Source organism: Bufo bufo, chromosome 6, assembly GCF_905171765.1.
Source record: "Bufo bufo chromosome 6, aBufBuf1.1, whole genome shotgun sequence".
NCBI classification, from domain to species: domain Eukaryota; kingdom Metazoa; phylum Chordata; class Amphibia; order Anura; family Bufonidae; genus Bufo; species Bufo bufo.
The window spans coordinates 156,628,439-156,655,555 of record NC_053394.1 but is presented as its reverse complement, the minus strand read 5'-3'; the positions used below and the strand labels follow the sequence as shown (position 1 = coordinate 156,655,555).

The 27,117-nt window shown below is 46.1% G+C and overlaps 1 protein-coding gene across 3 annotated transcripts in view; it reads left to right on the top strand.

Annotated features, from left to right (window-relative positions):
• Positions 1-25,694, top strand: part of LOC121005403 (zinc finger protein OZF-like) — a 28,740-nt gene extending 3,046 nt beyond the window's left edge. The window contains exons 1-7 of one of the 3 annotated variants that reach the window (XM_040438144.1): positions 10,774-10,823; positions 15,571-15,709; positions 15,813-16,056; positions 16,154-16,251; positions 17,153-17,264; positions 24,375-25,366; positions 25,564-25,694. In XM_040438144.1, the coding sequence (XP_040294078.1) occupies positions 15,632-15,709; positions 15,813-16,056; positions 16,154-16,251; positions 17,153-17,264; positions 24,375-25,264 (1,422 nt within the window). In that variant the 5' untranslated portion in view covers positions 10,774-10,823; positions 15,571-15,631 and the 3' untranslated portion in view covers positions 25,265-25,366; positions 25,564-25,694. Of the gene's footprint in view, positions 1-10,773; positions 10,824-15,238; positions 15,710-15,812; positions 16,057-16,153; positions 16,252-17,152; positions 17,265-24,374; positions 25,367-25,563 lie in introns of those variants that run through there. The other 2 variants (XM_040438146.1, XM_040438145.1) reach the window with 2 other exon arrangements.
• Positions 25,695-27,117: the final 1,423 nt, after the last annotated feature.

Below are 27,117 nucleotides of genomic sequence, written 5' to 3'. Positions count from 1 at the left end.
CTGTAGGGGGATCTGTGAATGGCACTGTAGGGAGATCTGTGGATGGCACTGTAGGGGGATCTGTGGATGGCACTGTAGGGAGATCTGTGGATGGCACTGTAGGGGGATCTGTGGATGGCACTGTAGGGGGATCTGTGGATGGCACTGTAGGGGGATCTGTGGATGGCACTGTAGGGGGATCTGTGGATGGCACTGTAGGGGGATCTGTGGATGGCACTGTAGGCGGATCTGTGGATGGCACTGTAGGCGGATCTGTGGATGGCACTGTAGGGGGATCTGTGGATGGCACTGTAGGGGGATCTGGGGATGGCACTGTAGGGAGATCTGTGGATGGCACTGTAGGGGGATCTGTGGATGGCACTGTAGGGGGATCTGTGGATGGCACTGCCATCCACAGATCCCCCTACAGTGCCATCCACAGATCCCCCCTCCCCTAAACAGTGCCATCATGGCACTGTTTAGGGGAGGGGGGATCTGTGGATGGCACTGTTTAGGGGGATCTGTGGATGGCACTGTTTAGGGGGGAGATCTGTGGATGGCACTGTTTAGGGGGGAGATCTGTGGATGGCACTGTTTAGGGGGGAGATCTGTGGATGGCTCCCTGTATTTAATGCAGAGTGTGTGTGTATATAATGCACACACTCTGCATTAAATACAGGGAGTCACCCTCTTGCAGATGTGTGTATATAATGTAGAGTGTTTGCATTATATACACATACACTCTGCATTATAGCTGCATTTCCCACCCTAGTCTTATACTCGAGTCAATAATTTTTCCCATTTTTTGGGGGTAAAATTAGGGGCTCGGCTTATACTCGGGTCGGCTTATACTCGAGTATATACGGTACTTAAAATACAGGATCTGTTTTTTTATGTTCTTCTGATCACAAGAATGGAAAAATAAACGATCGTATCCGTCCTGCCGCAAGTGTGAAAGTAGCCTTACTAGTAAACATTTCCTTTTCACTTCATTCATATATTAACATTACTATACAGAAAACAATATTCCTGGCATTTGTGACATATATTTAATAGCGATATACATCTAACGTATATAAATAACTCGCATGTGGTGGTCTTCCCATGTGTAATCCGGCGCTGTACTGAAGGAAGCGCACCACTGTCCGGCGTACTCAGATCCCGGCTGCGCATGCGCCGAGCTCAGTGCGTGACTGGAGCGCACATAGCCAATGGAAAAAAGGTGGTTAGTGACGTCTATTGTTGCTATGATAAGGGAGCGACCCATAGTAAGCTGAGTCGCTCCCCGACCCCAGCTAGAAGCCACTACAGCTAGAAACAGAATGAGGCAAAAAGAACCTGCATCCTCCTGCTGGTTAAGGTTTTAAATAATATAAAATAATATAAATAACTGCAATCAAGCCACGGGGGAGTAAAACAGAAAGTTGGGTGCTGAGATATATTATAAGAGGGGATCTCAATCTGACTGGTATCGTCATATCATGAGTCCCCTAAAAAAAGCCATGACCTCTAAATGGACAGGATCAGCAATCAGCTGACCCACAATCCATGAAAAAGGGGTCTCGGCTCAGTTTCTTCATGCACAACATGCAGACAGCGCACTGTGTTAAACTTGTCTGCATTGTAGTGCCAAGAGGGTCACACCCCTACAACACCCAGGGGTCATTATTAACATGACCATCCCATATTGTGAATATAGGGTGCACACCCAATGATTATACTCCGCAGTTTAAACCAACCAAACGGTATAAAACTCACCCCTAAGATGCTCGCAGCGGTCATTACGTTTTCCAGGAGGAGTAATGGAGGGACCCACCATAAAAAAAAACCTCTCAAGTTTAGTGCAGGCGCAATCGGAAGAGCCGATGGAGCTAAATAAGATTTTCACATGGAATACCACCTAAGAAAAAGGAAATAAAATTAGAATCCATAAGTGATGAAACAAGAATAAAAACACAACAAAACTATTGTTGGGCACCAACCTATGTTGCAATGTCATATAGCACGTCCATACAGGCAAGAAAAGGACCGGAACCAGCGGATAAATCACTAGATGAAGATACCCAAGTTGAACTCTCTATTAGGCCTTTTGGTTCCAAGGTATTTAGTTTGTGGATCCATTTGAGGTCAAGTTTTTTGAGTAGGATTTCTCGGTCGCCTCCCTGTCGGGGTAGTGGAATCCCATCAATTACTTGAAACTGTTGGGAGATATTATGTCCACACTTTGAGAAATGTTCTGGGACAGGAAGCTCCAAGGCTGAATTACGTATCTTAGATTTGTGTTGCGTTATCCTCTTTTTAACCTCTTGTGTGGTTTCACCGACATAGAAGAGTCCACAAGGGCATTGTAAAATGTAAATAACATACGAGTTACACGTGAAGAACTGTTGAATGTAATACCTCTTCCCCGTTTGGGGATGTACAAATGATCTTCCCTTAATCATGCTGCTGCTCTGCTGTTGTCGTAATGGGATGGAATCTGCATGGACCAATCTATCTCTCAGATTAGTAATTCTCCTGTATGATAGTAGCGGGGGTTCTGGAATTCTGATATATTTGGGAAAGCCTGAGCAAGTAATTTCCAATTTTTCTTAATGATGACAGCAACCTTATTAGTATGAGTATATGTAGACACAAATAGAATCCTACATGTCTCTTTTTTGCTCTGTGTTTTCTTTATTTCTTTGTTTTCCTTGTCAAGTTCTGGGCTTTAGTTTGTTGTCTTTTGACCAAATGTAGTGGGTAGCCTCTTTTTATAAATCTGTTATTCATCTCCTGAAGCCTAATCTGGGCCTTCTGTTCCTCGCTAACCACCCTTCTGACTCGTAAAAATTGACTGTACGGTAGGGAATTCATCATATTACGTGGGTGTAAGCTGTCAAACCGGAGCATGTTGTTCCTATCTGTTGTTTTCATGAAAAGGTCAGTATTTAAGGTGTCTTCTGGTACATAGACTAATGTGTCAAGGAATTGTAGTTTCTCAGTAGAATATACCTTAGGAAACTGAAGTTCCTGGTGTATACTGTTCAGATAATCGTTAAATTCCTGTAACTGCAATTCCGTTCCTGTCCATATAAAGAAGATGTCATCAATGTATCTCATCCAGCCCCTCACAAATTGGAAGAGGCTGGATGGATACACAAAGACATCCTCAAAATATGCCATGTAAATATTAGCATAAGATGGGGCCACATTTGACCCCATCGCGGTCCCCCTACATTGTACATAAAATTTATCCCTAAACAGAAAATAATTACAGGTAAGGATAATTTCAAGGAGTGATAAAATAAATTGTACTCTCTGGGGGGTATGGTCGGATTCAGCTAGTCTATGTTGGACCGCCTCTAAACCCTTCTCATGTTCTATGCTGGTCTATAGACTGACGACATCAAAAGAGACGTATGTTGCCGCTGGTAAATTCAAGTTCCTCTAATTTAAGTAAAAAATGTGAGGTATCCTTAACAAACGAAACGGCAGAGGTGGCAAAACCTTGAAGAATTTTATCTAGGAACATGGCAATTGGAGAGAAAATGGAATCGATTCTAAGACAATCGGGCGTCCTGGCGGATTTTCCCTATCTTTATGGATCTTTGGTAGGACATAAAGAATCGGGGTAATAGGGGATGACACAATCAGATAGTCATGGAGAGAACCGTCAATGATGTCATCAGTGTACGCGTCATCGACCAATAACTGTAGTGGCTTCTAGCTGGGATCGGGGAGCGATTCAGCTTACTATGGGTCGCTCCCTTATCATAGCAACAATAGACGTCACTAACCACCTTTTTTTTTCATTGGCTATGTGCGCTCCAGTCACGCACTGAGCTCGGCGCATGCGCAGTCGGGATCTGAGTACTCCGGACAGTGGCGCGCTTCCTTCAGTTCAGCGCCGGATTACACATGGGAAGACCACCACATGTGAGTTGGGCACCGGTGTCTGGAAATCCTGGTTGATCCACACTTGATTTATCTTTATGAAGGTTAGTCTCTCAACATGTTGGGAGGAAAGGCGAGTTCCCTTAAGGTAACTATGCCCCCCGCCATACTGAACAACTGCTCTGATGCCACACTACTGGCGGTGCAGGAAAGCATGCCCATCGCAAACTCGGCCAGTTGCAGTCATACTTCAAGTTTACATGCCCAATAGTCCAGGGATCTTGGATCATGCATGACAGGAGGCGGTCCAAGTATGCCACCACCTGCTGGTTGAGGTTCTGCTACATGTCCCACTGCTGCTGCAGTGTGGTTTCTTCAGAAGGCGGCTGAAGAAAACTGCTCATCAGAGACTCCAGACTTAACTGGCTGCTTATGGAGCTGGTGCTGCTCCTGCCCCCGACCCCACCAGTCATGGTAGTGGAACGTGAGCGCATAGGATAGGGTCTCCCGGTCAGACCTTCCCGAGCACAGGCGGTGGGGATCGTAGGCAGTGACCAACCGACTACACAGCATGTCTCTATAGTAGTACATTTTTGCATCCCTCTCGGAAGGTCTAAAAATTGCCCCCATTTTTGATTGGTAGCGAGGGTCTAACAATGTGCCGAATCCTGACAATGTGGCTGTCACTACGCAAACAAGAAAGCATGCATCTGGCTATTTGCACATGGGACTCAGGGGGCTTCCCTGCCTCCATCGCCACTGCATACTGCCACGGTCTGATGGGGTCATCTGCCTGGTCTTCGTCCTCATGTTCCTCCTGTAACTCTCCTTTCCTTGCAGCCGTTCTGCTAAAATAAACACTTTTACAATATGCTAATGAGCCTCTAGGTGCTATGTGGGCGTAGATTCAGCACCTAGAGGCTCGAAAAACTAACCATGTATCCCGCCCAGGTCCTCCGTTCTGCCCTCCCCGCTCCTCTTGATTGATGTCCAAGTTCCATGCATCGTTGAGGAAATCCCACGCCTGCGCCGTGGATTTTAGTGGAACTTAGACAAGAGGTCACCCCACCATTGCTTAATCCATAGGGATCTTCTGGCGGCATTAATAATCGCCAATGAACGGGACGCTAATCTCAACGAATCTAGTGGAGAATCGCACAAGAATTCAGGAGCATGTTTTAAAACCAGAATACTTTTTAGAATTTCCTCCCTTGGGACCCCATCTTCTAGGTCACGGGTGTCAAACACAAGGCCCGCGGGCCGAATCCGGCCCGCCAGACCTCGTCATGTGGCCCGCGCAGCGAGCGAGCTGGCGGCGGCGGCTGGGCACAGGGAGATGAGTGCTTCCATTGTGGAAGCGCTCATCTCCAGTCATATGTATCACCGTCCTCAGGACAGCGATACAGATGCCTGCCTGCCTGTGCTGCGGTAGGGGAGGGAGAGGCGTGTCCCTTTCCCTTCCTCTGATAGGCTGCCGGCCTAGTGCCTGCAGCCTATTAGAGGCCGGCGCAGGCGGCGCGATGACGTCATCGCGCTGCCTGAGCCATACAGCGTGGGACACAGGCCAGAAGAGGCCTGCATCGCATCACTGACATGGAGGTAAGTATGTGTTTTTTTTTGTTTTTTTTATTATGTACAATACTTTTACTGGCGGGGGCTGTTATTACTGGCAAAGGGGGGGGCTGTTTGTTATTACTGGCAAAGGGGGGGCTGTTATTACTGGCGGGGGCTGTTATTACTGGCAAAGGGGTGGCTGTTATTACTGGCAAAGAGGGGGCTGTTATTACTGGCGGGGGCTGTTATTACTGGCACAGAGGGGCTGTTATTACTGACACAGCGGGGCTCTTATTACTGGGGGCTGTTATTACTGGCACAGAGGGGCTCTTATTACTGGGGGCTGTTATTACTGGCACAGAGGGGCTGTTATTACTGACACAGAGGGGCTCTTATTACTGGGGGCTGTTATTACTGGCACAGAGGGGCTCTTATTACTGGGGGCTGTTATTACTGGCACAGAGGGGCTGTTATTACTGGGGGCTGTTATTACTGACACAGAGGGGCTCTTATTACTGGGGGCTGTTATTACTGGCACAGAGGGGCTGTTATTACTGGGGGCTGTTATTACTGACACAGAGGGGCTCTTATTACTGGGGGCTGTTATTACTGGCACAGAGGGGCTCTTATTACTGGGGGCTGTTATTACTGGCACAGAGGGGCTCTTATTACTGGGGGCTGTTATTACTGGGGGCTGCTATTACTGGCACAGGGGGCTATTATTACTGGCACAGGGGGGGGGCTGTTAATACTGGCACATGATTGGGGGCACTATAGGGGCATCTACTGAGGCCACAAAGAAGGGGTATTTTATATGGGCTCTCTGTACAGTACAATTTTATACTGGGACACATGGTGGGTACTATGGGGAAGGGGGGAGAGGAGTACTATGGGGTCATCTATGGGGGACACTAAGAAGGGGTATTTTATACTTGCAAATTATGGGGGACACTGAGGGCATCTACTGGGGCATTTTATACTGGTACATTATGGAGGGCACTAGGAGGAAGGAGGGTGTGGAGCACTATGGGGTCATTTACTAGGGGCACTATATAGGGTTATTTTACACTTGCCCTATATGGGGGCACTATGAGGACATTAGCTCAAATGGGGGCATTACAAGGGGGTATTTTTTGCACTGTCACATTATAAGGAGAATTATTTCTACTGGGGGGCATTATGGTGGGCTTTATTACTCCCCCATGGTATGACCCCCTAGTAGCAGCACCAGCCTCTCTCTGCTCTGCTATTCCTCTGCCCTTTCTCCAAATACTTATTATGAAATCTTTCTCATTAGGATAAAACACCTCATCAGCTCCACCGAGCCCCCGGCCAAAGTGTGGAAGTGGTGTCCGAGATCCCCAAGGGTCAAGCCAAGTAACTGTAAGTTTGCATGTGAAATATGTTTGTTATACACATATAGCCTACACTGTGCCACACAATATTTTTTATTTTTTTTTATTACAAAAAACAGTAATAATTGAATGCAGTGACAATAATTTATGATAATAAAGAGTGGACACATAGTCCTACAGATACAACCGGCCCTTTGAGGGTGACCAAACTGCTGATACGGCCCCCGATGAATTTGAGTTTGACACCCCTGTTCTAGGTCATGGGATAATTGGGAAAGCCAGATCCGCAAAGATCTTTCCACTAGTACAGAGGCTAGGGCCGGTAAACAGGAAGATGAAGTGGATGCATATGCTTTTTTAAGAAGAGACTGCCTTTTTGTCCACCGGATCCCTGATTAGGGAAGCCTCTTCAGAGGGGGAAAAAACGCCCTTTTTGACAATCTGGCTACTGGAAGATCGACATCCATTCTTTGCATATATCGTTCGCTAACTTATATGTATACTTGAATCTGGAACTTGGATCTGTTTTCTTGTCTGGTCTGTCCCAATCCTGCTTCAACCAATCATTAAGCAGCTGGTGCCCTGGAAAGGCTTTGCCTTCCGTTTTAGGAAAATAAAACAATTTTTCACATTTTAATTTGTCAGAAACATCTCTGTCGGATTCAATAGTGTCCTTGACTGCTTTGAGAAGACCCCCTAGTTTCTCTTTATGGAACAGCATAGTGTCCTCCTTATCCTCAGAACCTGAGTCTATTTTACCTTCAGATAAGGATCTGTCAGAAGACGAGATATACTGTGCCCCAGAAATTTTATGAGATGTTTTTACTTTCTTATTTGAGGCTCTGACTTCATCAAATATAGACGACAACTGATCTTTATAACTGTGGGTGATGGTCTCTTTAAGTTGTTCCTAGAGAAAATAAAATACATGGCTCTGCGTGTTCTGTGGGGCTTTATACTGGGAGGTACCATGCTAATTAATCAATCTATGGCTTGCTAATTGGTCTCTATTTGTGGTTGTACCTAGGGGACTTAACCCTTTGGTGTGTGCTGCCAAGGATGATCAGGAAATATATATATGTATGTGTGTATATGTCTATATACAGTGCCTTGCAAAAGTATTCACCCCCCCTTGTTGACTTTTTTCGTATTTTGGTGCCTCACAACCTGGAATTAACATGGATTGTTTGAGGATTTGCATAATTAAATTTACAGAACATGCCCACAATTTTGAAGATGTGTTTTTTTGTTTTTTTTTATTGTGAAGCAAACAACAAATAGGACAAAATAATAGAAAAAGTCAATGTGCATAACTATTCACCCCCTAAAGTCAATACTTTGTAGAGCCACCATTTTGCGGCAATCACAGCTCCAAGTTGCTTTGGATAAGGCTCTATGAGCTTGTCACATCTTACCTCTGGGATTTTTGCCCATTCCTCCATACAAAACTGCTCCAGCTCCTTCAAGTTGGATGGTTTGCGCTTGTGAACAGCAATCTTTAAGTCTGACCACAGATTTTCTATTGGATTGAGATCTGGGCTTTGACTAGGCCATTCCAACACATCTACATGTTTTAAACCAGTCAAGTGTTGCTTTAGCAGTGTGTTTGGGGTCATTTGGGGTTTTGCTCAAGAATATCCCTGTATTTAGCACCATCCATCTTTCCCTCAACTCTGACCAGTTTCCCGGTCCCATCCCCACAGCATGATGCTGCCACCATGTTTCACTGTAGGGATGGTGTTCTTTGGGTGATGTGTTGGGTTTGCGCCAGATATAGAGTTTTCTTCGATGGCCGAAAAGTTCAATTTTAGTCTCATCAGACCAGAGTACCTTCCTCCATACATTTTGGGAGTCTTCCAGAGGCCTTTTCACAAACTCACAACGTGCCTTTTTGTTTTTAGCTGAAAGTAATGGCTTTCTTCTGGCCACTCTGCCATAAAGCCCAACTCTATGGAGCGTACGGCTTATTGTCGTCCTATGTACAGATAGTCCAGTCTCTGCTGTGGAACTCTGCAGCTCCTCCAGGGTTACCTTAGGTCTCTGTGCTGCCTCTCTGATTAATGCCCTTCTTGCCCAATCCGTGAGTTTTGGTGGGCGGGCGTCTTTTGGCAGGTTTGCTGTTGTGCCATGTTCTTTCCATTTGGTTATGATAGATTTGATGGTGCTCCTGGGGATCATCAAAGATTTGGATATTTTTTTATACCCTAACCCTGACTTGTACTTCTCAACAACATTGTCCCATTACTTGTTTGGAGAGTTCCTTGGCCTTTATGGCAGTGTTTGGTTAGTGATGCCTCTTGCTTATGTGTTGCAGCCTCTGAGGGCTTAAAAAAAAAGGTGTGTATATGTAATGACAGATCATGTGACCCTTAGATTGCACACAGGTGGACATCATTTAATTAATTATGTGACTTCTGAAGGTAATTGGTTGCTCCAGAGCTTTGTATGGGCTTCCTAACAAAGGGGGTGAATACATACGCACATGCCAATTTTCTGTTTTCTATTTCTAATAAATAGTTTTATTTATATATTTTTCTCATTTCACTTCACCAACTTAGACTAATGTGTTCTGATCCATCACATAAAGTTCAGATTAACAAAACATTGAACTTAAGGCTGTAATGTAACAAAACACGAAAAAAGTCAAGGGGGGCGAATACTTTTGCAAGGCACTGTATATATATGCATGCGTGTGTGTATATATCTGTATCTGTATGCATGTATGTGTATAAATGTTTATATATATATCTACTGTATGTATGCATGTTTTTTTATTTATGTCTATATTTATATCTGTGTATGCGTGTGTGTGTACCTATTGTCTATATATGACTATGCATGTATTTGCCTCTCTCTTTCTCTCTCTCTATATATATATTATGAACTTTTTTTGTTTGTTTTAGGAAATACCGTATGTTGGTGATCATATTAATTGTATTTTCACCCTGTAAGACATACTTTTTCCAGGCTGATAGAGGTTGTGGTTCTGACTGTGGGGTCTGCTGAGGACTGGGGATCTCATTTAGGGGATCTGATGAGGATTGGAGGTCTGATCTGAGGGTTGCCACCTGGCTGGTAATTTAGTGCCAATGCCAGGAATCTTTTTCAACAGGCAAAAAATAATTGCCGGTATTTTCCTATATGGACTGTTACTAAATGAGAGCTTCCATTGTGGAGTGCTCATCAGTACAGCCTTTAACTCCGCCCCCACCCACTTGTGTTCAGAAGAAAAAAATGACAATCACACCACTGTGAACACTCTCTGCTCACTGGATGTGCAGGACAGGACCTGTGAGACGTCATCACGCTGGAGCGCAGGTCCTGAGCTTCCAGTCAGCAGTGAGCATTCACCGCAGTGCGATCAAATGGAGGAGGGGAGGTGTGTTTTTTTTGCATAGAGGAGGCAATAGTAATTCTGGGGGGCACTAATGGGGGGCATTGATATTACTGGGAGCATTACTATTACTGGGAACATTAATATTAATGGGTACACTATTAATACTCGGAGCCACATTATGATCCTGCGTCGTCATGCCCCCCACAGACACACCACCTTTGGGTTGTGGCTTAACTTGGCCGGTATTTTTTGTTGGGAAAGGTGGAAAACCTAGCAGCATACCAGTGGTCACATTTCTCAGGGTACTTTCACACTAGCGTAATTCTTTTCCGGCATTGAGTTCCGTCCTAGGGGCTCAATACTGGAAAGAACTGATCAGTTTTATCCCCATGCATTCTGAATGGAGAGCAATCCGTTCAGGATGCATCAGGATGTCTTCAGTTCAGTCTTTTTGACTGTTCAGGACGGAGATAATACCGCAGCATGCTACTGTGGTGCAGAGCTGTGTGTGTAAAGTGCAGTTTATCTTTTTTTTTTTGCTTTATGAATCGCCCACACCTATACATAATCGACAGAAAACAGCATGCAGCTCCTAGCTACACAGCCTGGCTCCTCCCACACATGTGACTGATCACATGGTGATGACATCATCAAAGGTCCTTTACCCACTGGTATCTCATGAGTGAAACGCAGAAAGTGGAGGTTCACCTGACATCTTCCAGGTGAGGGGTGATGGAGCTGCAAATGTAGTGTATGTGCAGGAGGAGCAGACTGCGTTGTCCTGTCGGTTATTATAATACAGGGGGAGCAGACTGTGGTGTCCTGTCTGTTATTATAATACAGGAGGAGCAGACTGTGGTGTCCTGTCTGTTATTATACTACAGGAGGAGCAGACTGCGTTGTCCTGTCTGTTATTATAATACAGGAGGAGCAGACTCTGGTGTCCTGTCTGTTATTATAATACAGGAGGAGCAGACTGTAGTGTCCTATCTGTTATTATAATACAGGAGGAGCAGACTGTGGTGTCCTGTCTGTTATTATAATACAGGAGGAGCAGACTGTGGTGTCCTGTCTGTTATTATAATACAGGAGGAGCAGACTCTGGTGTCCTGTCTGTTATTATAATACAGGAGGAGCAGACTCTGGTGTCCTGTCTGTTATTATAATACAGGAGGAGCAGACTCTGGTGTCCTGTCTGTTATTATAATACAGGAGGAGCAGACTGTGGTGTCCTGTCTGTTATTATAATACAGGAGGAGCAGACTGTGGTGTCCTGTCTGTTATTATAATACAGGAGGAGCAGACTGTGGTGTCCTGTCTGTTATTATAACACAGGAGGAGCAGACTCTGGTGTCCTGTCTGTTATTATAATACAGGAGGAGCAGACTGTGGTGTCCTGTCTGTTATTATAGTACAGGAGGAGCAGACTCTGGTGTCCTGTCTGTTATTATAATACAGGAGGAGCAGACTGTGGTGTCCTGTCTGTTATTATAATACAGGAGGAGCAGACTGTGGTGTCCTGTCTGTTATTATAATACAGGAGGAGCAGACTCTGGTGTCCTGTCTGTTATTATAATACAGGAGGAGCAGACTGTGGTGTCCTGTCTGTTATTATAATACAGGAGGAGCAGACTCTGGTGTCCTGTCTGTTATTATAATACAGGAGGAGCAGACTCTGGTGTCCTGTCTGTTATTATAATACAGGAGGAGCAGACTGTGGTGTCCTGTCTGTTATTATAATACAGGAGGAGCAGACTGTGGTGTCCTGTCTGTTATTATAATACAGGAGGAGCAGACTCTGGTGTCCTGTCTGTTATTATAATACAGGAGGAGCAGACTCTGGTGTCCTGTCTGTTATTATAATACAGGAGGAGCAGACTCTGGTGTCCTGTCTGTTATTATAATACAGGAGGAGCAGACTGCGTTGTCCTGTCTGTTATTATAATACAGGAGGAGCAGACTCTGGTGTCCTGTCTGTTATTATAATACAGGAGGAGCAGACTGTAGTGTCCTATCTGTTATTATAATACAGGAGGAGCAGACTGTGGTGTCCTGTCTGTTATTATAATACAGGAGGAGCAGACTGTGGTGTCCTGTCTGTTATTATAATACAGGAGGAGCAGACTCTGGTGTCCTGTCTGTTATTATAATACAGGAGGAGCAGACTCTGGTGTCCTGTCTGTTATTATAATACAGGAGGAGCAGACTCTGGTGTCCTGTCTGTTATTATAATACAGGAGGAGCAGACTGTGGTGTCCTGTCTGTTATTATAATACAGGAGGAGCAGACTGTGGTGTCCTGTCTGTTATTATAATACAGGAGGAGCAGACTGTGGTGTCCTGTCTGTTATTATAACACAGGAGGAGCAGACTCTGGTGTCCTGTCTGTTATTATAATACAGGAGGAGCAGACTGTGGTGTCCTGTCTGTTATTATAGTACAGGAGGAGCAGACTCTGGTGTCCTGTCTGTTATTATAATACAGGAGGAGCAGACTGTGGTGTCCTGTCTGTTATTATAATACAGGAGGAGCAGACTGTGGTGTCCTGTCTGTTATTATAATACAGGAGGAGCAGACTGTGGTGTCCTGTCTGTTATTATAATACAGGAGGAGCAGACTGTGGTGTCCTGTCTGTTATTATAATACAGGAGGAGCAGACTGTGGTGTCCTGTCTGTTATTATAATACAGGAGGAGCAGACTGTGGTGTCCTGTCTGTTATTATAATACAGGAGGAGCAGACTGTGGTGTCCTGTCTGTTATTATAATACAGGAGGAGCAGACTGTGGTGTCCTGTCTGTTATTATAATACAGGAGGAGCAGACTGTGGTGTCCTGTCTGTTATTATAATACAGGAGGAGCAGACTCTGGTGTCCTGTCTGTTATTATAACACAGGAGGAGCAGACTCTGGTGTCCTGTCTGTTATTATAACACAGGAGGAGCAGACTGTGGTGTCCTGTCTGTTATTATAATACAGGAGGAGCAGACTGTGGTGTCCTGTCTGTTATTATAATACAGGAGGAGCAGACTGTGGTGTCCTGTCTGTTATTATAATACAGGAGGAGCAGACTGTGGTGTCCTGTCTGTTATTATAATACAGGAGGAGCAGACTGTGGTGTCCTGTATGTTATTATAATACAGGAGGAGCAGACTCTGGTGTCCTGTCTGTTATTATAATACAGGAGGAGCAGACTGTGGTGTCCTGTATGTTATTATAATACAGGAGGAGCAGACTCTGGTGTCCTGTCTGTTATTATAATACAGGAGGAGCAGACTCTGGTGTCCTGTCTGTTATTATAATACAGGAGGAGCAGACTCTGGTGTCCTGTCTGTTATTATACTACAGGAGGAGCAGACTGTGGTGTCCTGTCTGTTATTATAATACAGGAGGAGCAGACTCTGGTGTCCTGTCTGTTATTATAATACAGGAGGAGCAGACTCTGGTGTCCTGTCTGTTATTATAATACAGGAGGAGCAGACTCTGGTGTCCTGTCTGTTATTATAATACAGGAGGAGGATTAGACTCTGGTGTCCTGTCTGTTATTATAATACAGGAGGAGCAGAATGTGGTGTCCTGTCTGTTATTATAATACAGGAGGAGCAGACTCTGGTGTCCTGTCTGTTATTATAATACAGGAGGAGCAGACTGTGGTGTCCTGTCTGTTATTATAATACAGGAGGAGCAGACTCCGGTGTCCTGTCTGTTATTATAATACAGGAGGAGCAGACTCTGGTGTCCTGTCTGTTATTATAATACAGGAGGAGCAGACTCTGGTGTCCTGTCTGTTATTATAATACAGGAGGAGCAGACTGTGGTGTCCTGTCTGTTATTATAATACAGGAGGAGCAGACTCTGGTGTCCTGTCTGTTATTATAATACAGGAGGAGCAGACTCTGGTGTCCTGTCTGTTATTATAATACAGGAGGAGCAGACTCTGGTGTCCTGTCTGTTATTATAATACAGGAGGAGCAGACTGTGGTGTCCTGTCTGTTATTATAATACAGGAGGAGCAGACTCCGGTGTCCTGTCTGTTATTATAATACAGGAGGAGCAGACTCTGGTGTCCTGTCTGTTATTATAATACAGGAGGAGCAGACTCTGGTGTCCTGTCTGTTATTATAATACAGGAGGAGCAGACTGTGGTGTCCTGTCTGTTATTATAATACAGGAGGAGCAGACTGTGGTGTCCAGTCTGTTATTATAATACAGGAGGAGCAGACTCTGGTGTCCTGTCTGTTATTATAATATAGGAGGAGCAGACTGTGGTGTCCTGTCTGTTATTATAATACAGGAGGAGCAGACTGTGGTGTCCTGTCTGTTATTATACTACAGGAGGAGCAGACTCTGGTGTCCTGTCTGTTAGTATACTACAGGAGGAGCAGACTGTGGTGTCCTGTCTGTTATTATAATACAGGAGGAGCAGACTCTGGTGTCCTGTCTGTTATTATATTACAGGAGGAGCAGACTGTGGTGTCCTGTCTGTTATTATAATACAGGAGGAGCAGACTCTGGTGTCCTGTCTGTTATTATAATACAGGAGGAGCAGACTCTGGTGTCCTGTCTGTTATTATAATACAGGAGGAGCAGACTGTGGTGTCCTGTCTGTTATTATACTACAGGAGGAGCAGACTCTGGTGTCCTGTCTGTTATTATAATACAGGAGGAGCAGACTCTGGTGTCCTGTCTGTTATTATAATACAGGAGGAGCAGACTCTGGTGTCCTGTCTGTTATTATAATACAGGAGGAGCAGACTCTGGTGTCCTGTCTGTTATTATAATACAGGAGGAGCAGACTCTGGTGTCCTGTCTGTTATTATAATACAGGAGGAGCAGACTGTGGTGTCCTGTCTGTTATTATTATACAGGAGGAGCAGACTGTGGTGTCCTGTCTGTTATTATAATACAGGAGGAGCAGACTGTGGTGTCCTGTCTGTTATTATAATACAGGAGGAGCAGACTGTGGTGTCCTGTCTGTTATTATAATACAGGAGGAGCAGACTGTGGTGTCCTGTCTGTTATTATAATACAGGAGGAGCAGACTCTGGTGTCCTGTCTGGTTATGATGATGAAAATAATATATATACAGCACCCACCAAGGATAAAGTCCTGACACCCTAAATGTGTGCCTCCAGAGCCATATCCAAAAGCTGATCCATAAATCCAATGTAGAAGAGGCAGCATCCAACAATTTGCGTAACTGTGCTTTTATATACCTACCACTAAAACTAAATCTCGCCCTCAATGCCCTTTGCTCAGGTCTACATCTAGGCTGCAGGGATGTAAAACCTTGTGTTGTCCAGTCACTACTGCCATGTGTTACATCACTGTGTGCACTGAAATGTGTGGGTCTGGTTAGGGGAGGCAATACATTTAAGCAGCTATTAACTGGTGGCTCCAGGTTTTTGATACGTTAATGAATCCCGTCACTTGCGTTCAGTCTCACCTGGTAAAAAATGATCTCACTCTTTAGATCAGACGTCCATTTCTTATAGGCCCTGAGGTCAAGATGAATTATTGCTGATTATGTGAAGATGGAAAAAGACAGGACAGATAAGACTGGGGTTATATTAAATCTCACCCTGGAGATCATCTGCCTGCTGACCGGAGAGGTGAGGAATCCTGGATTTATCTGATATCACACAACTTTTCTCTCTACTGGTAAGACGAGGATGTAACTGAGGGATATCAATCAGGGTCTCCCTTCATACGCAGGATTACACAGTAGTGAAGAAGACATCTGGTGAGTGTGTGACCCCCAGCAGCCATCATTATGTGTCAGGAGGATGTAGCAGCCCGACCATGGAGTCTCCACATCACTCACTGATTACAGAGAGAACCAATGAGCAGAAGATCCTAGAACTCGCCAACAAGATCATCGAGCTGCTGACTGGAGAGGTGAACGAGGTTGTGTATAATGATGTCATGACTGAGAACCACCAGCACCTTATATCACTGGGTAAGAGGAGACTGTCACTGATGGGTCACCTAGATTCCACAACATCTGATCATCCTATCTGCCCATTGTATTCAGTGACTGTGTGTGTTTCCTACAGATGGATCCTGTAAGAGATATCTACCCGAGAGACGCCCCAGTCCTTTGTATTCCCAGGATTGCTCAGAGGAAAATCACAATGTTCCACGAGATTATCAGGTAGATGCAGCTGAGGCTTTTACAACGATTGACTTATCTCACATAGTGGTAGGTTTACCACAGAGTTTGAAAGAGCCAGGGGGAGCACGCAAAGGTCTAAGAGGGACAGTGTTATGGCAGTGGGTGTAGAAGCACTGTGTCAACCAACAGATTTGTTATCCTGGTGTTTCACTCTGGTCTTTGATAACCCCGGCACCGCTGGAGGAATTGTTCAAGTTGGAATAGATTTCAATTATCATTAATGCCTGCAAACTGAATGCATTGGGACTTGTGGCCCCTTTCATAAAGTGGTGAGGCTGGCATTGTAACACCACTTGCTCCTAAACGTAGGAGCAATGGTGTTTAAAAAGTTGCAATCCTTAAGTTTAGGACTTTTTTACGCCAGCTTCAGGGGCATAGTCAATGCCCCAGAAGTATCGCAGGAAAATAACCATCTTCTTCAGATGTCTGTAGACAAAGCCTTGAGTAAGCTCTTGAGTAGAGATGAGCGAACTTCTGTTTTAAGTTCGGCGTCTAAAGTTTGGCTTCCGGTTAGCGGAGGATCCCGATATGGATTCCGAATTCCGTTGTGGTCTGTGGTAGCGGAATCAATAATGGCCATTATTGATTCCGCTACCACGGACCACAACGGAATTCGGAATCCATATCGGGATCCTCTGCTAACCGGAAGCCGAACTTTAGACGCCGAACTTAAAACAGAAGTTCGCTCATCTCTACTCTTGAGGTTTTTCACTATATTTTCTTCCAGCCTCAAAGTAAATCGAAAGCACCAGCCAGCCCTATTTAGATATACCATATTACTGGAGGAAATCAAGAATGCCAGCATTGGACATTTCTAGTGGAGACCCTTGTGATTACTATTACTGTGACAGTGAGGTTTTTATATTTTCTGGTAATTTAGGATGAAGATCTTATTCATATTAAAGTTGAGGTTGTAGAGGATGAAGAAGAGACAGACTTTATGGACGATCAGCAGTGTAAGGAGGAGGAGATACCTGAAGATATCAGCCCACGTGAGTAATAACTATTAAATCAAGAGAAGCATCATGATTACCCTTCAGACATGTCTCTTATTGTCCACCCTGCATACTCATGAGAAGTCTCTGTACTGTGGAGGAGACTGTAGTCATCAGACAATCTTTTCACCTTATATCAAGACTTGTCACACTCTAGTAAGACACTAGTCTAGAGGACTTCAGTCTGCCCCAGGCACTAGGACTTTTGGTTAGGGATGAGCGAACCCGAACTGTATAGTTCGGGTTCGTACGGAATTTTGGGGTGTCCGTGACACGGACCCGAACATTTTCGTAAAAGTCCGGGTTCGGGTTCGGTGCTTTCTTGGCGCTTTTTGAAAGGCTGCAAAGCAGCCAATCAACAAGCGTCATACTACTTGGCCCAAGAGGCCATCACAGCCATGCCTACTATTGGCATGGCTGTGATTGGCCAGTGCACCATGTGACCCAGCCTCTATTTAAGCTGGAGTCACGTAGCGCCGCACGTCACTCTGCTATGATCAGTATAGGGAGAGGTTGCAGCTGCGACGTTAGGGCGAGATTAGGCAGATTAACTCCTCCAAAAGACTTCATTCTGTGATCGATCTGCAGCTGTGGATCATTGAAGTGCTATTATTGACTTGCTCACTTTTTTGAGGCTGCCCAGAGCGTTTTTAGATCACTTTTTTTCTGGGGTGATCGGCGGCCATTTTGTGACTTGTGGTGCGCCAGCACGAGCTATCACCAAGTGTATTTAACCATCGATAGTGTGGTTATTTTGTGCTATATCCTACATCAGCTGCAGGCTGAGCCTGTGTCACCCAAGTGCATTTAACCATCAACAGTCTGATTATTTTTTGGCCATATACTACATCAGCTGCAGGCTGAGCCTGTGTCACCCAAGTGTATTTAACCATCGATAGTGTGGTTATTTTGTGCTATATCCTACATCAGCTGCAGGCTGAGCCTGTGTCACCCAAGTGCATTTAACCATCAACAGTCTGATTATTTTTTGGCCATATACTACATCTAGTGCAGGCTGAGCCTGTGTCACCCAAGTGCATTTAACCATCAACAGTGTGGTTATTTTTTGGCCATATATTACATCAGGGGCAAGTTGAGCCTGTCACCCAGTGCCTAAAAAATAGACCTGACATTTCTATTCAACCAAATCTGTACTGTTTTAGCTGGTCAAGTTATTTGTATTGACCGTAAAAGCACACTTTTTTTTCTGGGTTGAAAAAGCATTCCCAAATTTGCCATTCTCAAAATAACTAGTTTCTGGTATTTGAGGCCTACTTGAAATCTATCCCAAAAAGAAAATCTTACATTGAAGGTATTGATAGTGTCATTCAGAAGTACCTAAGACACACGCTAGTGTGCTGATAGAAGTGTGATTCTGTGATTAAACCTATACCTGTCACACAGCGCAAAAAAAAACAGGTCTCGCATCTCTATTCAACCAAATCTGCACTGTTTTAGCTGGTCAAGTTATTTGTAGTGACCGTAAAAGCAGACTTTTTGTTCTGGGTTGAAAAAGCATTCCCAAATTTGCCATTCTCAAAATTGTGGTGAACGGGAACAATGAGGAAAACTTCTAATAAGGGACGCGGACGTGGACATGGTCGTGGTGGTGTTAGTGGACCCTCTGGTGCTGGGAGAGGACGTGGCCGTTCTGCCACAGCCACACGTCCTAGTGAACCAACTACCTCAGGTCCCAGTAGCGAGCAGAATTTACAGCGATATTTGGTGGGGCCCAATACCGTTCTAAGGATGGTAAGGCCTGAGCAGGTACAGGCATTAGTCAATTGGGTGGCCAGCACGTTCACATTATCTCCCACCCAGTCTTCTGCAGAAAGAGCACAGATGGCGCATGAAAACCAAGCCCATCGGTCTGTCACATCACCCCCATGCATATCAGGGAAACTGTCTGAGCCTCAAGTTATGCAGCAGTCTCTTATGCTGTTTGAAGACTCTGCTGCCAGGGTTTCCCAAGGGCATCCACCTAGCCCTTCCCCAGGGGTGGAAGAGATAGAATGCACTAACGCACAACCACTTATTTTTCCTGATGATGAGGACATGGGAATACCACCTCAGCACGTCTCTGATGATGACGAAACACAGGTGCCAACTGCTGCGTCTTTCTGCAGTGTGCAGACTGAACAGGAGGTCAGGGATCAAGACTGGGTGGAAGACGATGCAGGGGACGATGAGGTCCTAAACCCCACATGGAATGAAGGTCGTGCCACTGACTTTCACAGTTCGGAGGAAGAGGCAGTGGTGAGACCGAGCCAACAGCGTAGCAAAAGAGGGAGCAGTGGGCAAAATCGGAACACCCGCCGCCAAGAGACTCCGCCTGCTACTGACCGCCGCCATCTGGGACCGAGCACCCCAAAGGCAGCTTCAAGGAGTTCCCTGGCATGGCACTTCTTCAAACAATGTGCTGACGACAAGACCCGAGTGGTTTGCACGCTGTGCCATCAGAGCCTGAAGCGAGGCATTAACGTTCTGAACCTTAGCACAACCTGCATGACCAGGCACCTGCATGCAAAGCATGAACTGCAGTGGAGTAAACACCTTAAAAACAAGGAAGTCACTCAGGCTCCCCCTGCTACCTCTTCTGCTGCTGCCGCCTCGGCCTCTTCTGCTGCTGCTGCCGCCGCCTCGGCATCTTCCTCCGCCTCTGGAGGAACGTTGGCACCTGCCGCCCAGCAAACATGGGATGTACCACCAACACCACCACCTGCGTCACCAAGCATCTCAACCATGTCACACGGCAGCGTTCAGCTCTCCATCTCACAAACATTTGAGAGAAAGCGTAAATTCCCACCTAGCCACCCTCGATCCCTGGCCCTGAATGCCAGCATTTCTAAACTACTGGCCTATGAAATGCTGTCATTTAGGCTGGTGGACACACACAGCTTCAAACAGGTCATGTCACTTGCTGTCCCACAGTATGTTGTTCCCAGCCGCCACTACTTCTCCAAGAGAGCCGTGCCTTCCCTGCACAAACAAGTGTCCGATAAAATCAAGTGTGCACTGCGCAACGCCATCTGTGGCAAGGTCCACCTAACCACAGATACTTGGACCAGTAAGCACGGCCAGGGACGCTATATCTCCCTAACTGCACACTGGGTAAATGTAGTGGCGGCTGAGCCCCAGGCGGAGAGCTGTTTGGCGCACGTCCTTCCGCCGCCAAGGATCGCAGGGCAACATTCTTTGCCTCCTGTCTCCTCCTACTCAGCTTCCTCCTCCTCTTCTTCTTCCACCTGCTCATCCAGTCAGCCACACACCTTCACCACCAACTTCAGCACAGCACGGGGTAAACGTCAGCAGGCCATTCTGAAACTCATATGTTTGGGGGACAGGCCCCACACCGCACAGGAGTTGTGGCGGGGTATAGAACAACAGACCGACGAGTGGTTGCTGCCGGTGAGCCTCAAGCCCGGCCTTGTGGTGTGCGATAATGGGCGAAATCTCGTTGCAGCTCTGGGACTAGCCGGTTTGACGCACATCCCTTGCCTGGCGCATGTGCTGAATTTGATGGTGCAGAAGTTCATTCGCAACTACCCCGACATGTCAGAGCTGCTGCATAAAGTGCGGGCCGTCTGTTCGCGCTTCCGGCGTTCACACCCTGCCGCTGCTCGCCTGTCTGCGCTACAGCGTAACTTCGGCCTTCCCGCTCACCGCCTCATATGCGACGTGCCCACCAGGTGGAACTCCACCTTGCATATGCTGGACAGACTGTGCGAGCAGCAGCAGGCCATAGTGGAGTTTCAGCTGCAGCATGCACGGGTCAGTCGCACTGTGGATCAGACCCACTTCACCACCAATGACTGGGCCTCCATGCGAGACCTGTGTGCCCTGTTGCGCTGTTTCGAGTACTCCACCAACATGGCCAGTGGCGATGACGCCGTTATCAGCGTTACAATACCACTTCTATGTCTCCTTGAGAAAACACTTAGGGCGATGATGGAAGAGGAGGTGGCCCAGGAGGAAGAGGAGGAAGAGGGGTCATTTTTAGCACTTTCAGGCCAGTCTCTTCGAAGTGACTCAGAGGGAGGTTTTTTGCAACACCAGAGGCCAGGTACAAATGTGGCCAGACAGGGCCCACTACTGGAGGACGAGGATGAGGAGGAGGTGGAGGAGGATGAGGATGAAGCATGTTCACAGCGGGGTGGCACCCAAAGCAGCTCGGGCCCATCACTGGTGCGTGGCTGGGGGGAAACACAGGACGATGACGATACGCCTCCCACAGAGGACAGCTTGTCCTTACCTCTGGGCAGCCTGGCACACATGAGTGACTACATGCTGCAGTGCCTGCGCAACGACAGCAGAGTTGCCCACATTTTAACGTGTGCGGACTACTGGGTTGCCACCCTGCTGGATCCCCGGTACAAAGACAATGTGCCCACCTTACTTCCTACACTGGAGCGTGATGGGAAGATGCGCGAGTACAAGCGCACGTTGGTAGACGCGCTACTGAGAGCATTCCCAAATGTCACAGGGGAACCAGTGGAAGCCCAAGGCGAAGGCAGAGGAGGAGCAAGAGGTCGCCAACGCAGCTGTGTCACGCCCAGCTCCTCTGAGGGCAGGGTTAGCATGGCAGAGATGTGGAAAAGTTTTGTCAACACGCCACAGCTAAGTGCACCACCACCTGATACGGAACGTGTTAGCAGGAGGCAACATTTCACTAACATGGTGGAACAGTACCTGTGCACACCCCTCCACGTACTGACTGATGGTTCGGCCCCATTCAACTTCTGGGTCTCCAAATTGTCCACGTGGCCAGAGCTAGCCTTTTATGCCTTGGAGGTGCTGGCCTGCCCGGCGGCCAGCGTTTTGTCTGAACGTGTATTCAGCACGGCAGGGCGCGTCATTACAGACAAACGCAGCCGCCTGTCTACAGCCAATGTGGACAAGCTGACGTTCATAAAAATGAACCAGGCATGGATCCCACAGGACCTGTCCATCCCTTGTGCAGATTAGATATTAACTACCTCCCCTTAACAATATATTCTTCTACTCCAGGGCACTTCCTCATTCAATACTATTTTTAATTTCATTTTACCATTATATTGCGGGGCAACCCAAAGTTGAATGAACCTCTCCTCTGTCTGGGTGCCGGGGCCTAAATGTGTGACAATGGCCTGTTCCAGTGGTGGGTGACGTGAAGCCTGATTCTCTGCTATGACATGAATACAGATTCTGCGCTGACATAAGGCCAGATTCTCTGTTACGGGACCTCTCTCCTCTGCCTGGGTGCCGGGGCCTAAATGTGTGACAGTGGCCTGTTCCAGTGGTGGGTGACGTGAAGCCTGATTCTCTGCTATGACATGAAGACAGATTCTGCGCTGACATAAGGCCAGATTCTCTGTTACGGGACCTCTCTCCTCTGCCTGGGTGCCGGGGCCTAAATGTGTGACAGTGGCCTGTTCCAGTGGTGGGTGACGTGAAGCCTGATTCTCTGCTATGACATGAAGACCGATTCTGCGCTGACATAAGGCCAGATTCTCTGTTACGGGACCTCTCTCCTCTGCCTGGGTGCCTGGGCCTAAATGTGTGACAGTGGCCTGTTCCAGTGGTGGGTGACGTGAAGCCTGATTCTCTGCTATGACATGAAGACAGATTCTGCGCCGACATAAGGCCAGATTCTCTGTTACGGGACCTCTCTCCTCTGCCTGGGTGCCTGGGCCTAAATGTGTAACAGTGGCCTGTTCCAGTGGTGGGTGACGTGAAGCCTGATTCTCTGCTATGACATGAAGACAGATTCTGCGCTGACATAAGGCCAGATTCTCTGTTACGGGACCGCTCTCCTCTGTCTGGGTGCCGGGGCCTAAATGTGTGACAGTGGCCTGTTCCAGTGGTGGGTGACGTGAAGCCTGATTCTCTGCTATGACATGAAGACAGATTCTGCGCTGACATAAGGCCAGATTCTCTGTTACGGGACCTCTCCTCTGCCTGGGTGCCTGGGCCTAAATGTGTGACAGTGGCCTGTTCCAGTGGTGGGTGACGTGAAGCCTGATTCTCTGCTATGACATGAAGACTGATTCTGCGCTGACATGAAGCCAGATTCTCTGCTATGGCATGAAGAGACTGATTCTCTGCTGACATGAAGCCAGATTCTTTGCTATGGCATGAAGAGACTGATTCTCTGCTGACGTGAAGCCAGATTCTCTGCTATGGGACCTCTGTCCAATTGATATTGGTTCATTTTTATTTTTATTTTTTTAATTTTAATTAATTTCCCTATCCACATTTGTTTGCAGGGGATTTACCTACATGTTGCTGCCTTTTGCAGCCCTCTAGCTCTTTCCTGGGCTGTTTTACAGCCTTTTTAGTGCCCAAAAGTTCGGGTCCCCATTGACTTCAATGGGGTTCGGGACGAAGTTCGGATCGGGTTCGGATCCCGAACCCGAACATTTACGGGAAGTTCGGCCGAACTTCTCGAACCCGAACATCCAGGTGTTCGATCAACTCTACTTTTGGTGTCTGTTGTTCCTCCTGACAATACACCTGGAAATGGTCATGTGTCTTAACCTGTTTGGTAAATCTGTGTGGGTATCCAACACTGGCCTGCAGTTTAGATAAAACTTTAAGGCAGGGATCAGCAACCTTCGGCACTCCAGCTGCTGTGAAACTACAATTCCAAGCACGCTCCATGCATTTCTATGGGAGTTTGGAGAAGAGCAGAGTAAGTATACGTGCTGGGAGTTGTAGTTTCACAAAAGCTGGAGTGCCGAAGGTTGCCCACCCCTGCTTTAAGGGAACCTTTCATCTAGTTTGGGGCCACTAAACCACCAACATGCTGTTGGCATGCATAATGGCATGCTAGTGGTTTAATGCCCAAAACTAGGTGACAGGTTCCCATTAAAGAGGTTGTCTCATCCGAGACATTTCAGGCATATTGCTAGGATATACCACCAATGTCAGATAGTTGTGGATCCCACCTCTGGGACCCGCACTTATCTCCTATAGCAATTAGTAAAGGAGGGGGAGGTAAACAGCTAATAACATGAGAACTCGATATTTCTCATTGATAAAACATATTAGAAAGTTTCTTCTGGTTCTATTGATTTAAGTAAAGTTGTGTGAAAGTATAATGATAAATATGCACTTTTTTTTAAACAGATACACGCAAAAGTTGTGATACATTAGAAGAACGTATTATTTCAACTGGAGTTTGTGAAATGGAAACTCGGGATAGCATTCAAGATTCCTCCGGAGTAGAGCATCTGACTCAAAAGCAACCCTCAGATCTCTCGTCTGCAGCCTCCAGTCATGAGCGATGTTATGATAAATTAAATAGCCTTACAAGTAGTAGTACAGATAGTGGGAGGAAAATCTATCCGTGCGCTGAGTGTGGGAAAGGTTTTCACAACAGTGCAAATCTATCCCGACATCTGAGGATTCACACGGGTTTGAAGCCATTTTCTTGTTGTGAATGTGGCAAATCTTTTACACATAAATCTATGCTTGATGCTCATCAGAGAATTCACACAGGGGAGAAGCCATTTACGTGTTCAGAGTGTGGCAGATGTTTTACCCAAAAATCTCATCTTATCAAGCATCAGGTTATACACACTGGAGAGAAGCCGTTTTTGTGTTCGGAGTGCGGGAAATGTTTTATGCAGAAATCAGATCTCCTAAAACATCTGAAAGTCCACACAGGGGAGAAGCCATTTCCATGTTCTCAGTGTGGGAGGCGTTTTGCAAGTAAATTGGATCTGGTCAACCATCAGCGGATGCACACTGGGGAGAAGCCATTTCCGTGCTTTGAATGCGGGAAATGTTTTACACAAAAATCAATTCTTGTGAATCATATAAAAATCCACACAGGAGAGAGACCACATCAGTGTCCTGATTGCGGGAAATGTTTTGCTCAAAAATCCAAGCTTCTGGGCCATCAGAGAACTCATACAGGAGAGAAGCCATATTCTTGTTCTGACTGTGGGAAAATTTTTGGACACAAATCGAGTCTCGTCAAACATCATCAAAGAGTTCACACAGCAACTAGTTGAAACATTGTTACAGTACTTAGTATACTTGTTTCAAGCAAAGTCAGTACATAAGGACCATATGTTCTCGAGGACAGACCCACCAGAAGCCATAAATACATTTATGTTAATGAAATTCTCCAGCATATTCACAGTCTATTCACATGTAGTAAGGAAGGAGGGAAAAAAAATTAATCCTTTTTATTTAATTTTGATCTACATGTCTGTTATGGGATTTACGGCTGGTTTCAGGCTCATTAGCGCCAATTGGTCCTTGGTCATCTGACATATGAGGTAGCTATGAAGGCTGTTTTTTTGTTCAGATTTTGGCCAACAGCACCCCAGGCACAACCAGGATATGTGTGCTCTGTTTATATAAGTGTCTTTTAAGCCAATCTGCTATGGAGCTCCATATCATACATAAAATGTTTTCCATTTGATGGATGCAAAGGAGTGATTGAGGTGGTCGTGTAGTCTCTATGTAGCTGCCATACATTTGAGTAGGTATTCGTATAGTAATTTATAGTAGGCTCTATTCTGAATATTCTGAAACCCACACACAACAATGTCACTTGCAGAGAAACGTTACCACAGCTACTCTCTACCAAGCCTAATAATAGGTGCCATTTCTTGATCTGTACAGATCACTTTCAGCAGCCAACTCATTATCATCACAGGCAGGATTTTAATGACAGATACCACGTCTACACTGCGTGCAGAATTATTAGGCAAATGAGTATTTTGACCACATCATCCTCTTTATGCATGTTGTCTTACTCCAAGCTGTATAGGCTCGAAAGCCTACTACCAATTAAGCATATTAGGTGATGTGCATCTCTGTAATGAGAAGGGGTGTGGTCTAATGACATCAACACCCTATATTAGATGTGCATAATTATTAGGCAACTTCCTTTCCTTTGGCAAAATGGGTCAAAAGAAGGACTTGACAGGCTCAGAAAAGTCAAAAATAGTGAGATATCTTGCAGAGGGATGCAGCACTCTTAAAATTGCAAAGCTTCTGAAGCGTGATCATCAAACAATCAAGCGTTTCATTCAAAATAGTCAACAGGGTCGCAAGAAGCGTGTAGAAAAACCAAGGCGCAAAATAACTGCCCATGAACTGAGAAAAGTCAAGCGTGCAGCTGCCAAGATGCCACTTGCCACCAGTTTGGCCATATTTCAGAGCTGCAACATCACTGGAGTGCCCAAAAGCACAAGGTGTGCAATACTCAGAGACATGGCCAAGGTAAGGAAGGCTGAAAGACGACCACCACTGAACAAGACACACAAGCTGAAACGTCAAGACTGGGCCAAGAAATATCTCAAGACTGATTTTTCTAAGGTTTTATGGACTGATGAAATGAGAGTGAGTCTTGATGGGCCAGATGGATGGGCCCGTGGCTGGATTGGTAAAGGGCAGAGAGCTCCAGTCCGACTCAGACGCCAGCAAGGTGGAGGTGGAGTACTGGTTTGGGCTGGTATCATCAAAGATGAGCTTGTGGGGCCTTTTCGGGTTGAGGATGGAGTCAAGCTCAACTCCCAGTCCTACTGCCAGTTTCTGGAAGACACCTTCTTCAAGCAGTGGTACATGAAGAAGTCTGCATCCTTCAAGAAAAACATGATTTTCATGCAGGACAATGCTCCATCACACGCGTCCAAGTACTCCACAGTGTGGCTGGCAAGAAAGGGTATAAAAGAAGAAAATCTAATGACATGGCCTCCTTGTTCACCTGATCTGAACCCCATTGAGAACCTGTGGTCCATCATCAAATGTGAGATTTACAAGGAGGGAAAACAGTACACCTCTCTGAACAGTGTCTTGGAGGCTGTGGTTGCTGCTGCACGCAATGTTGATGGTGAACAGATCAAAACACTGA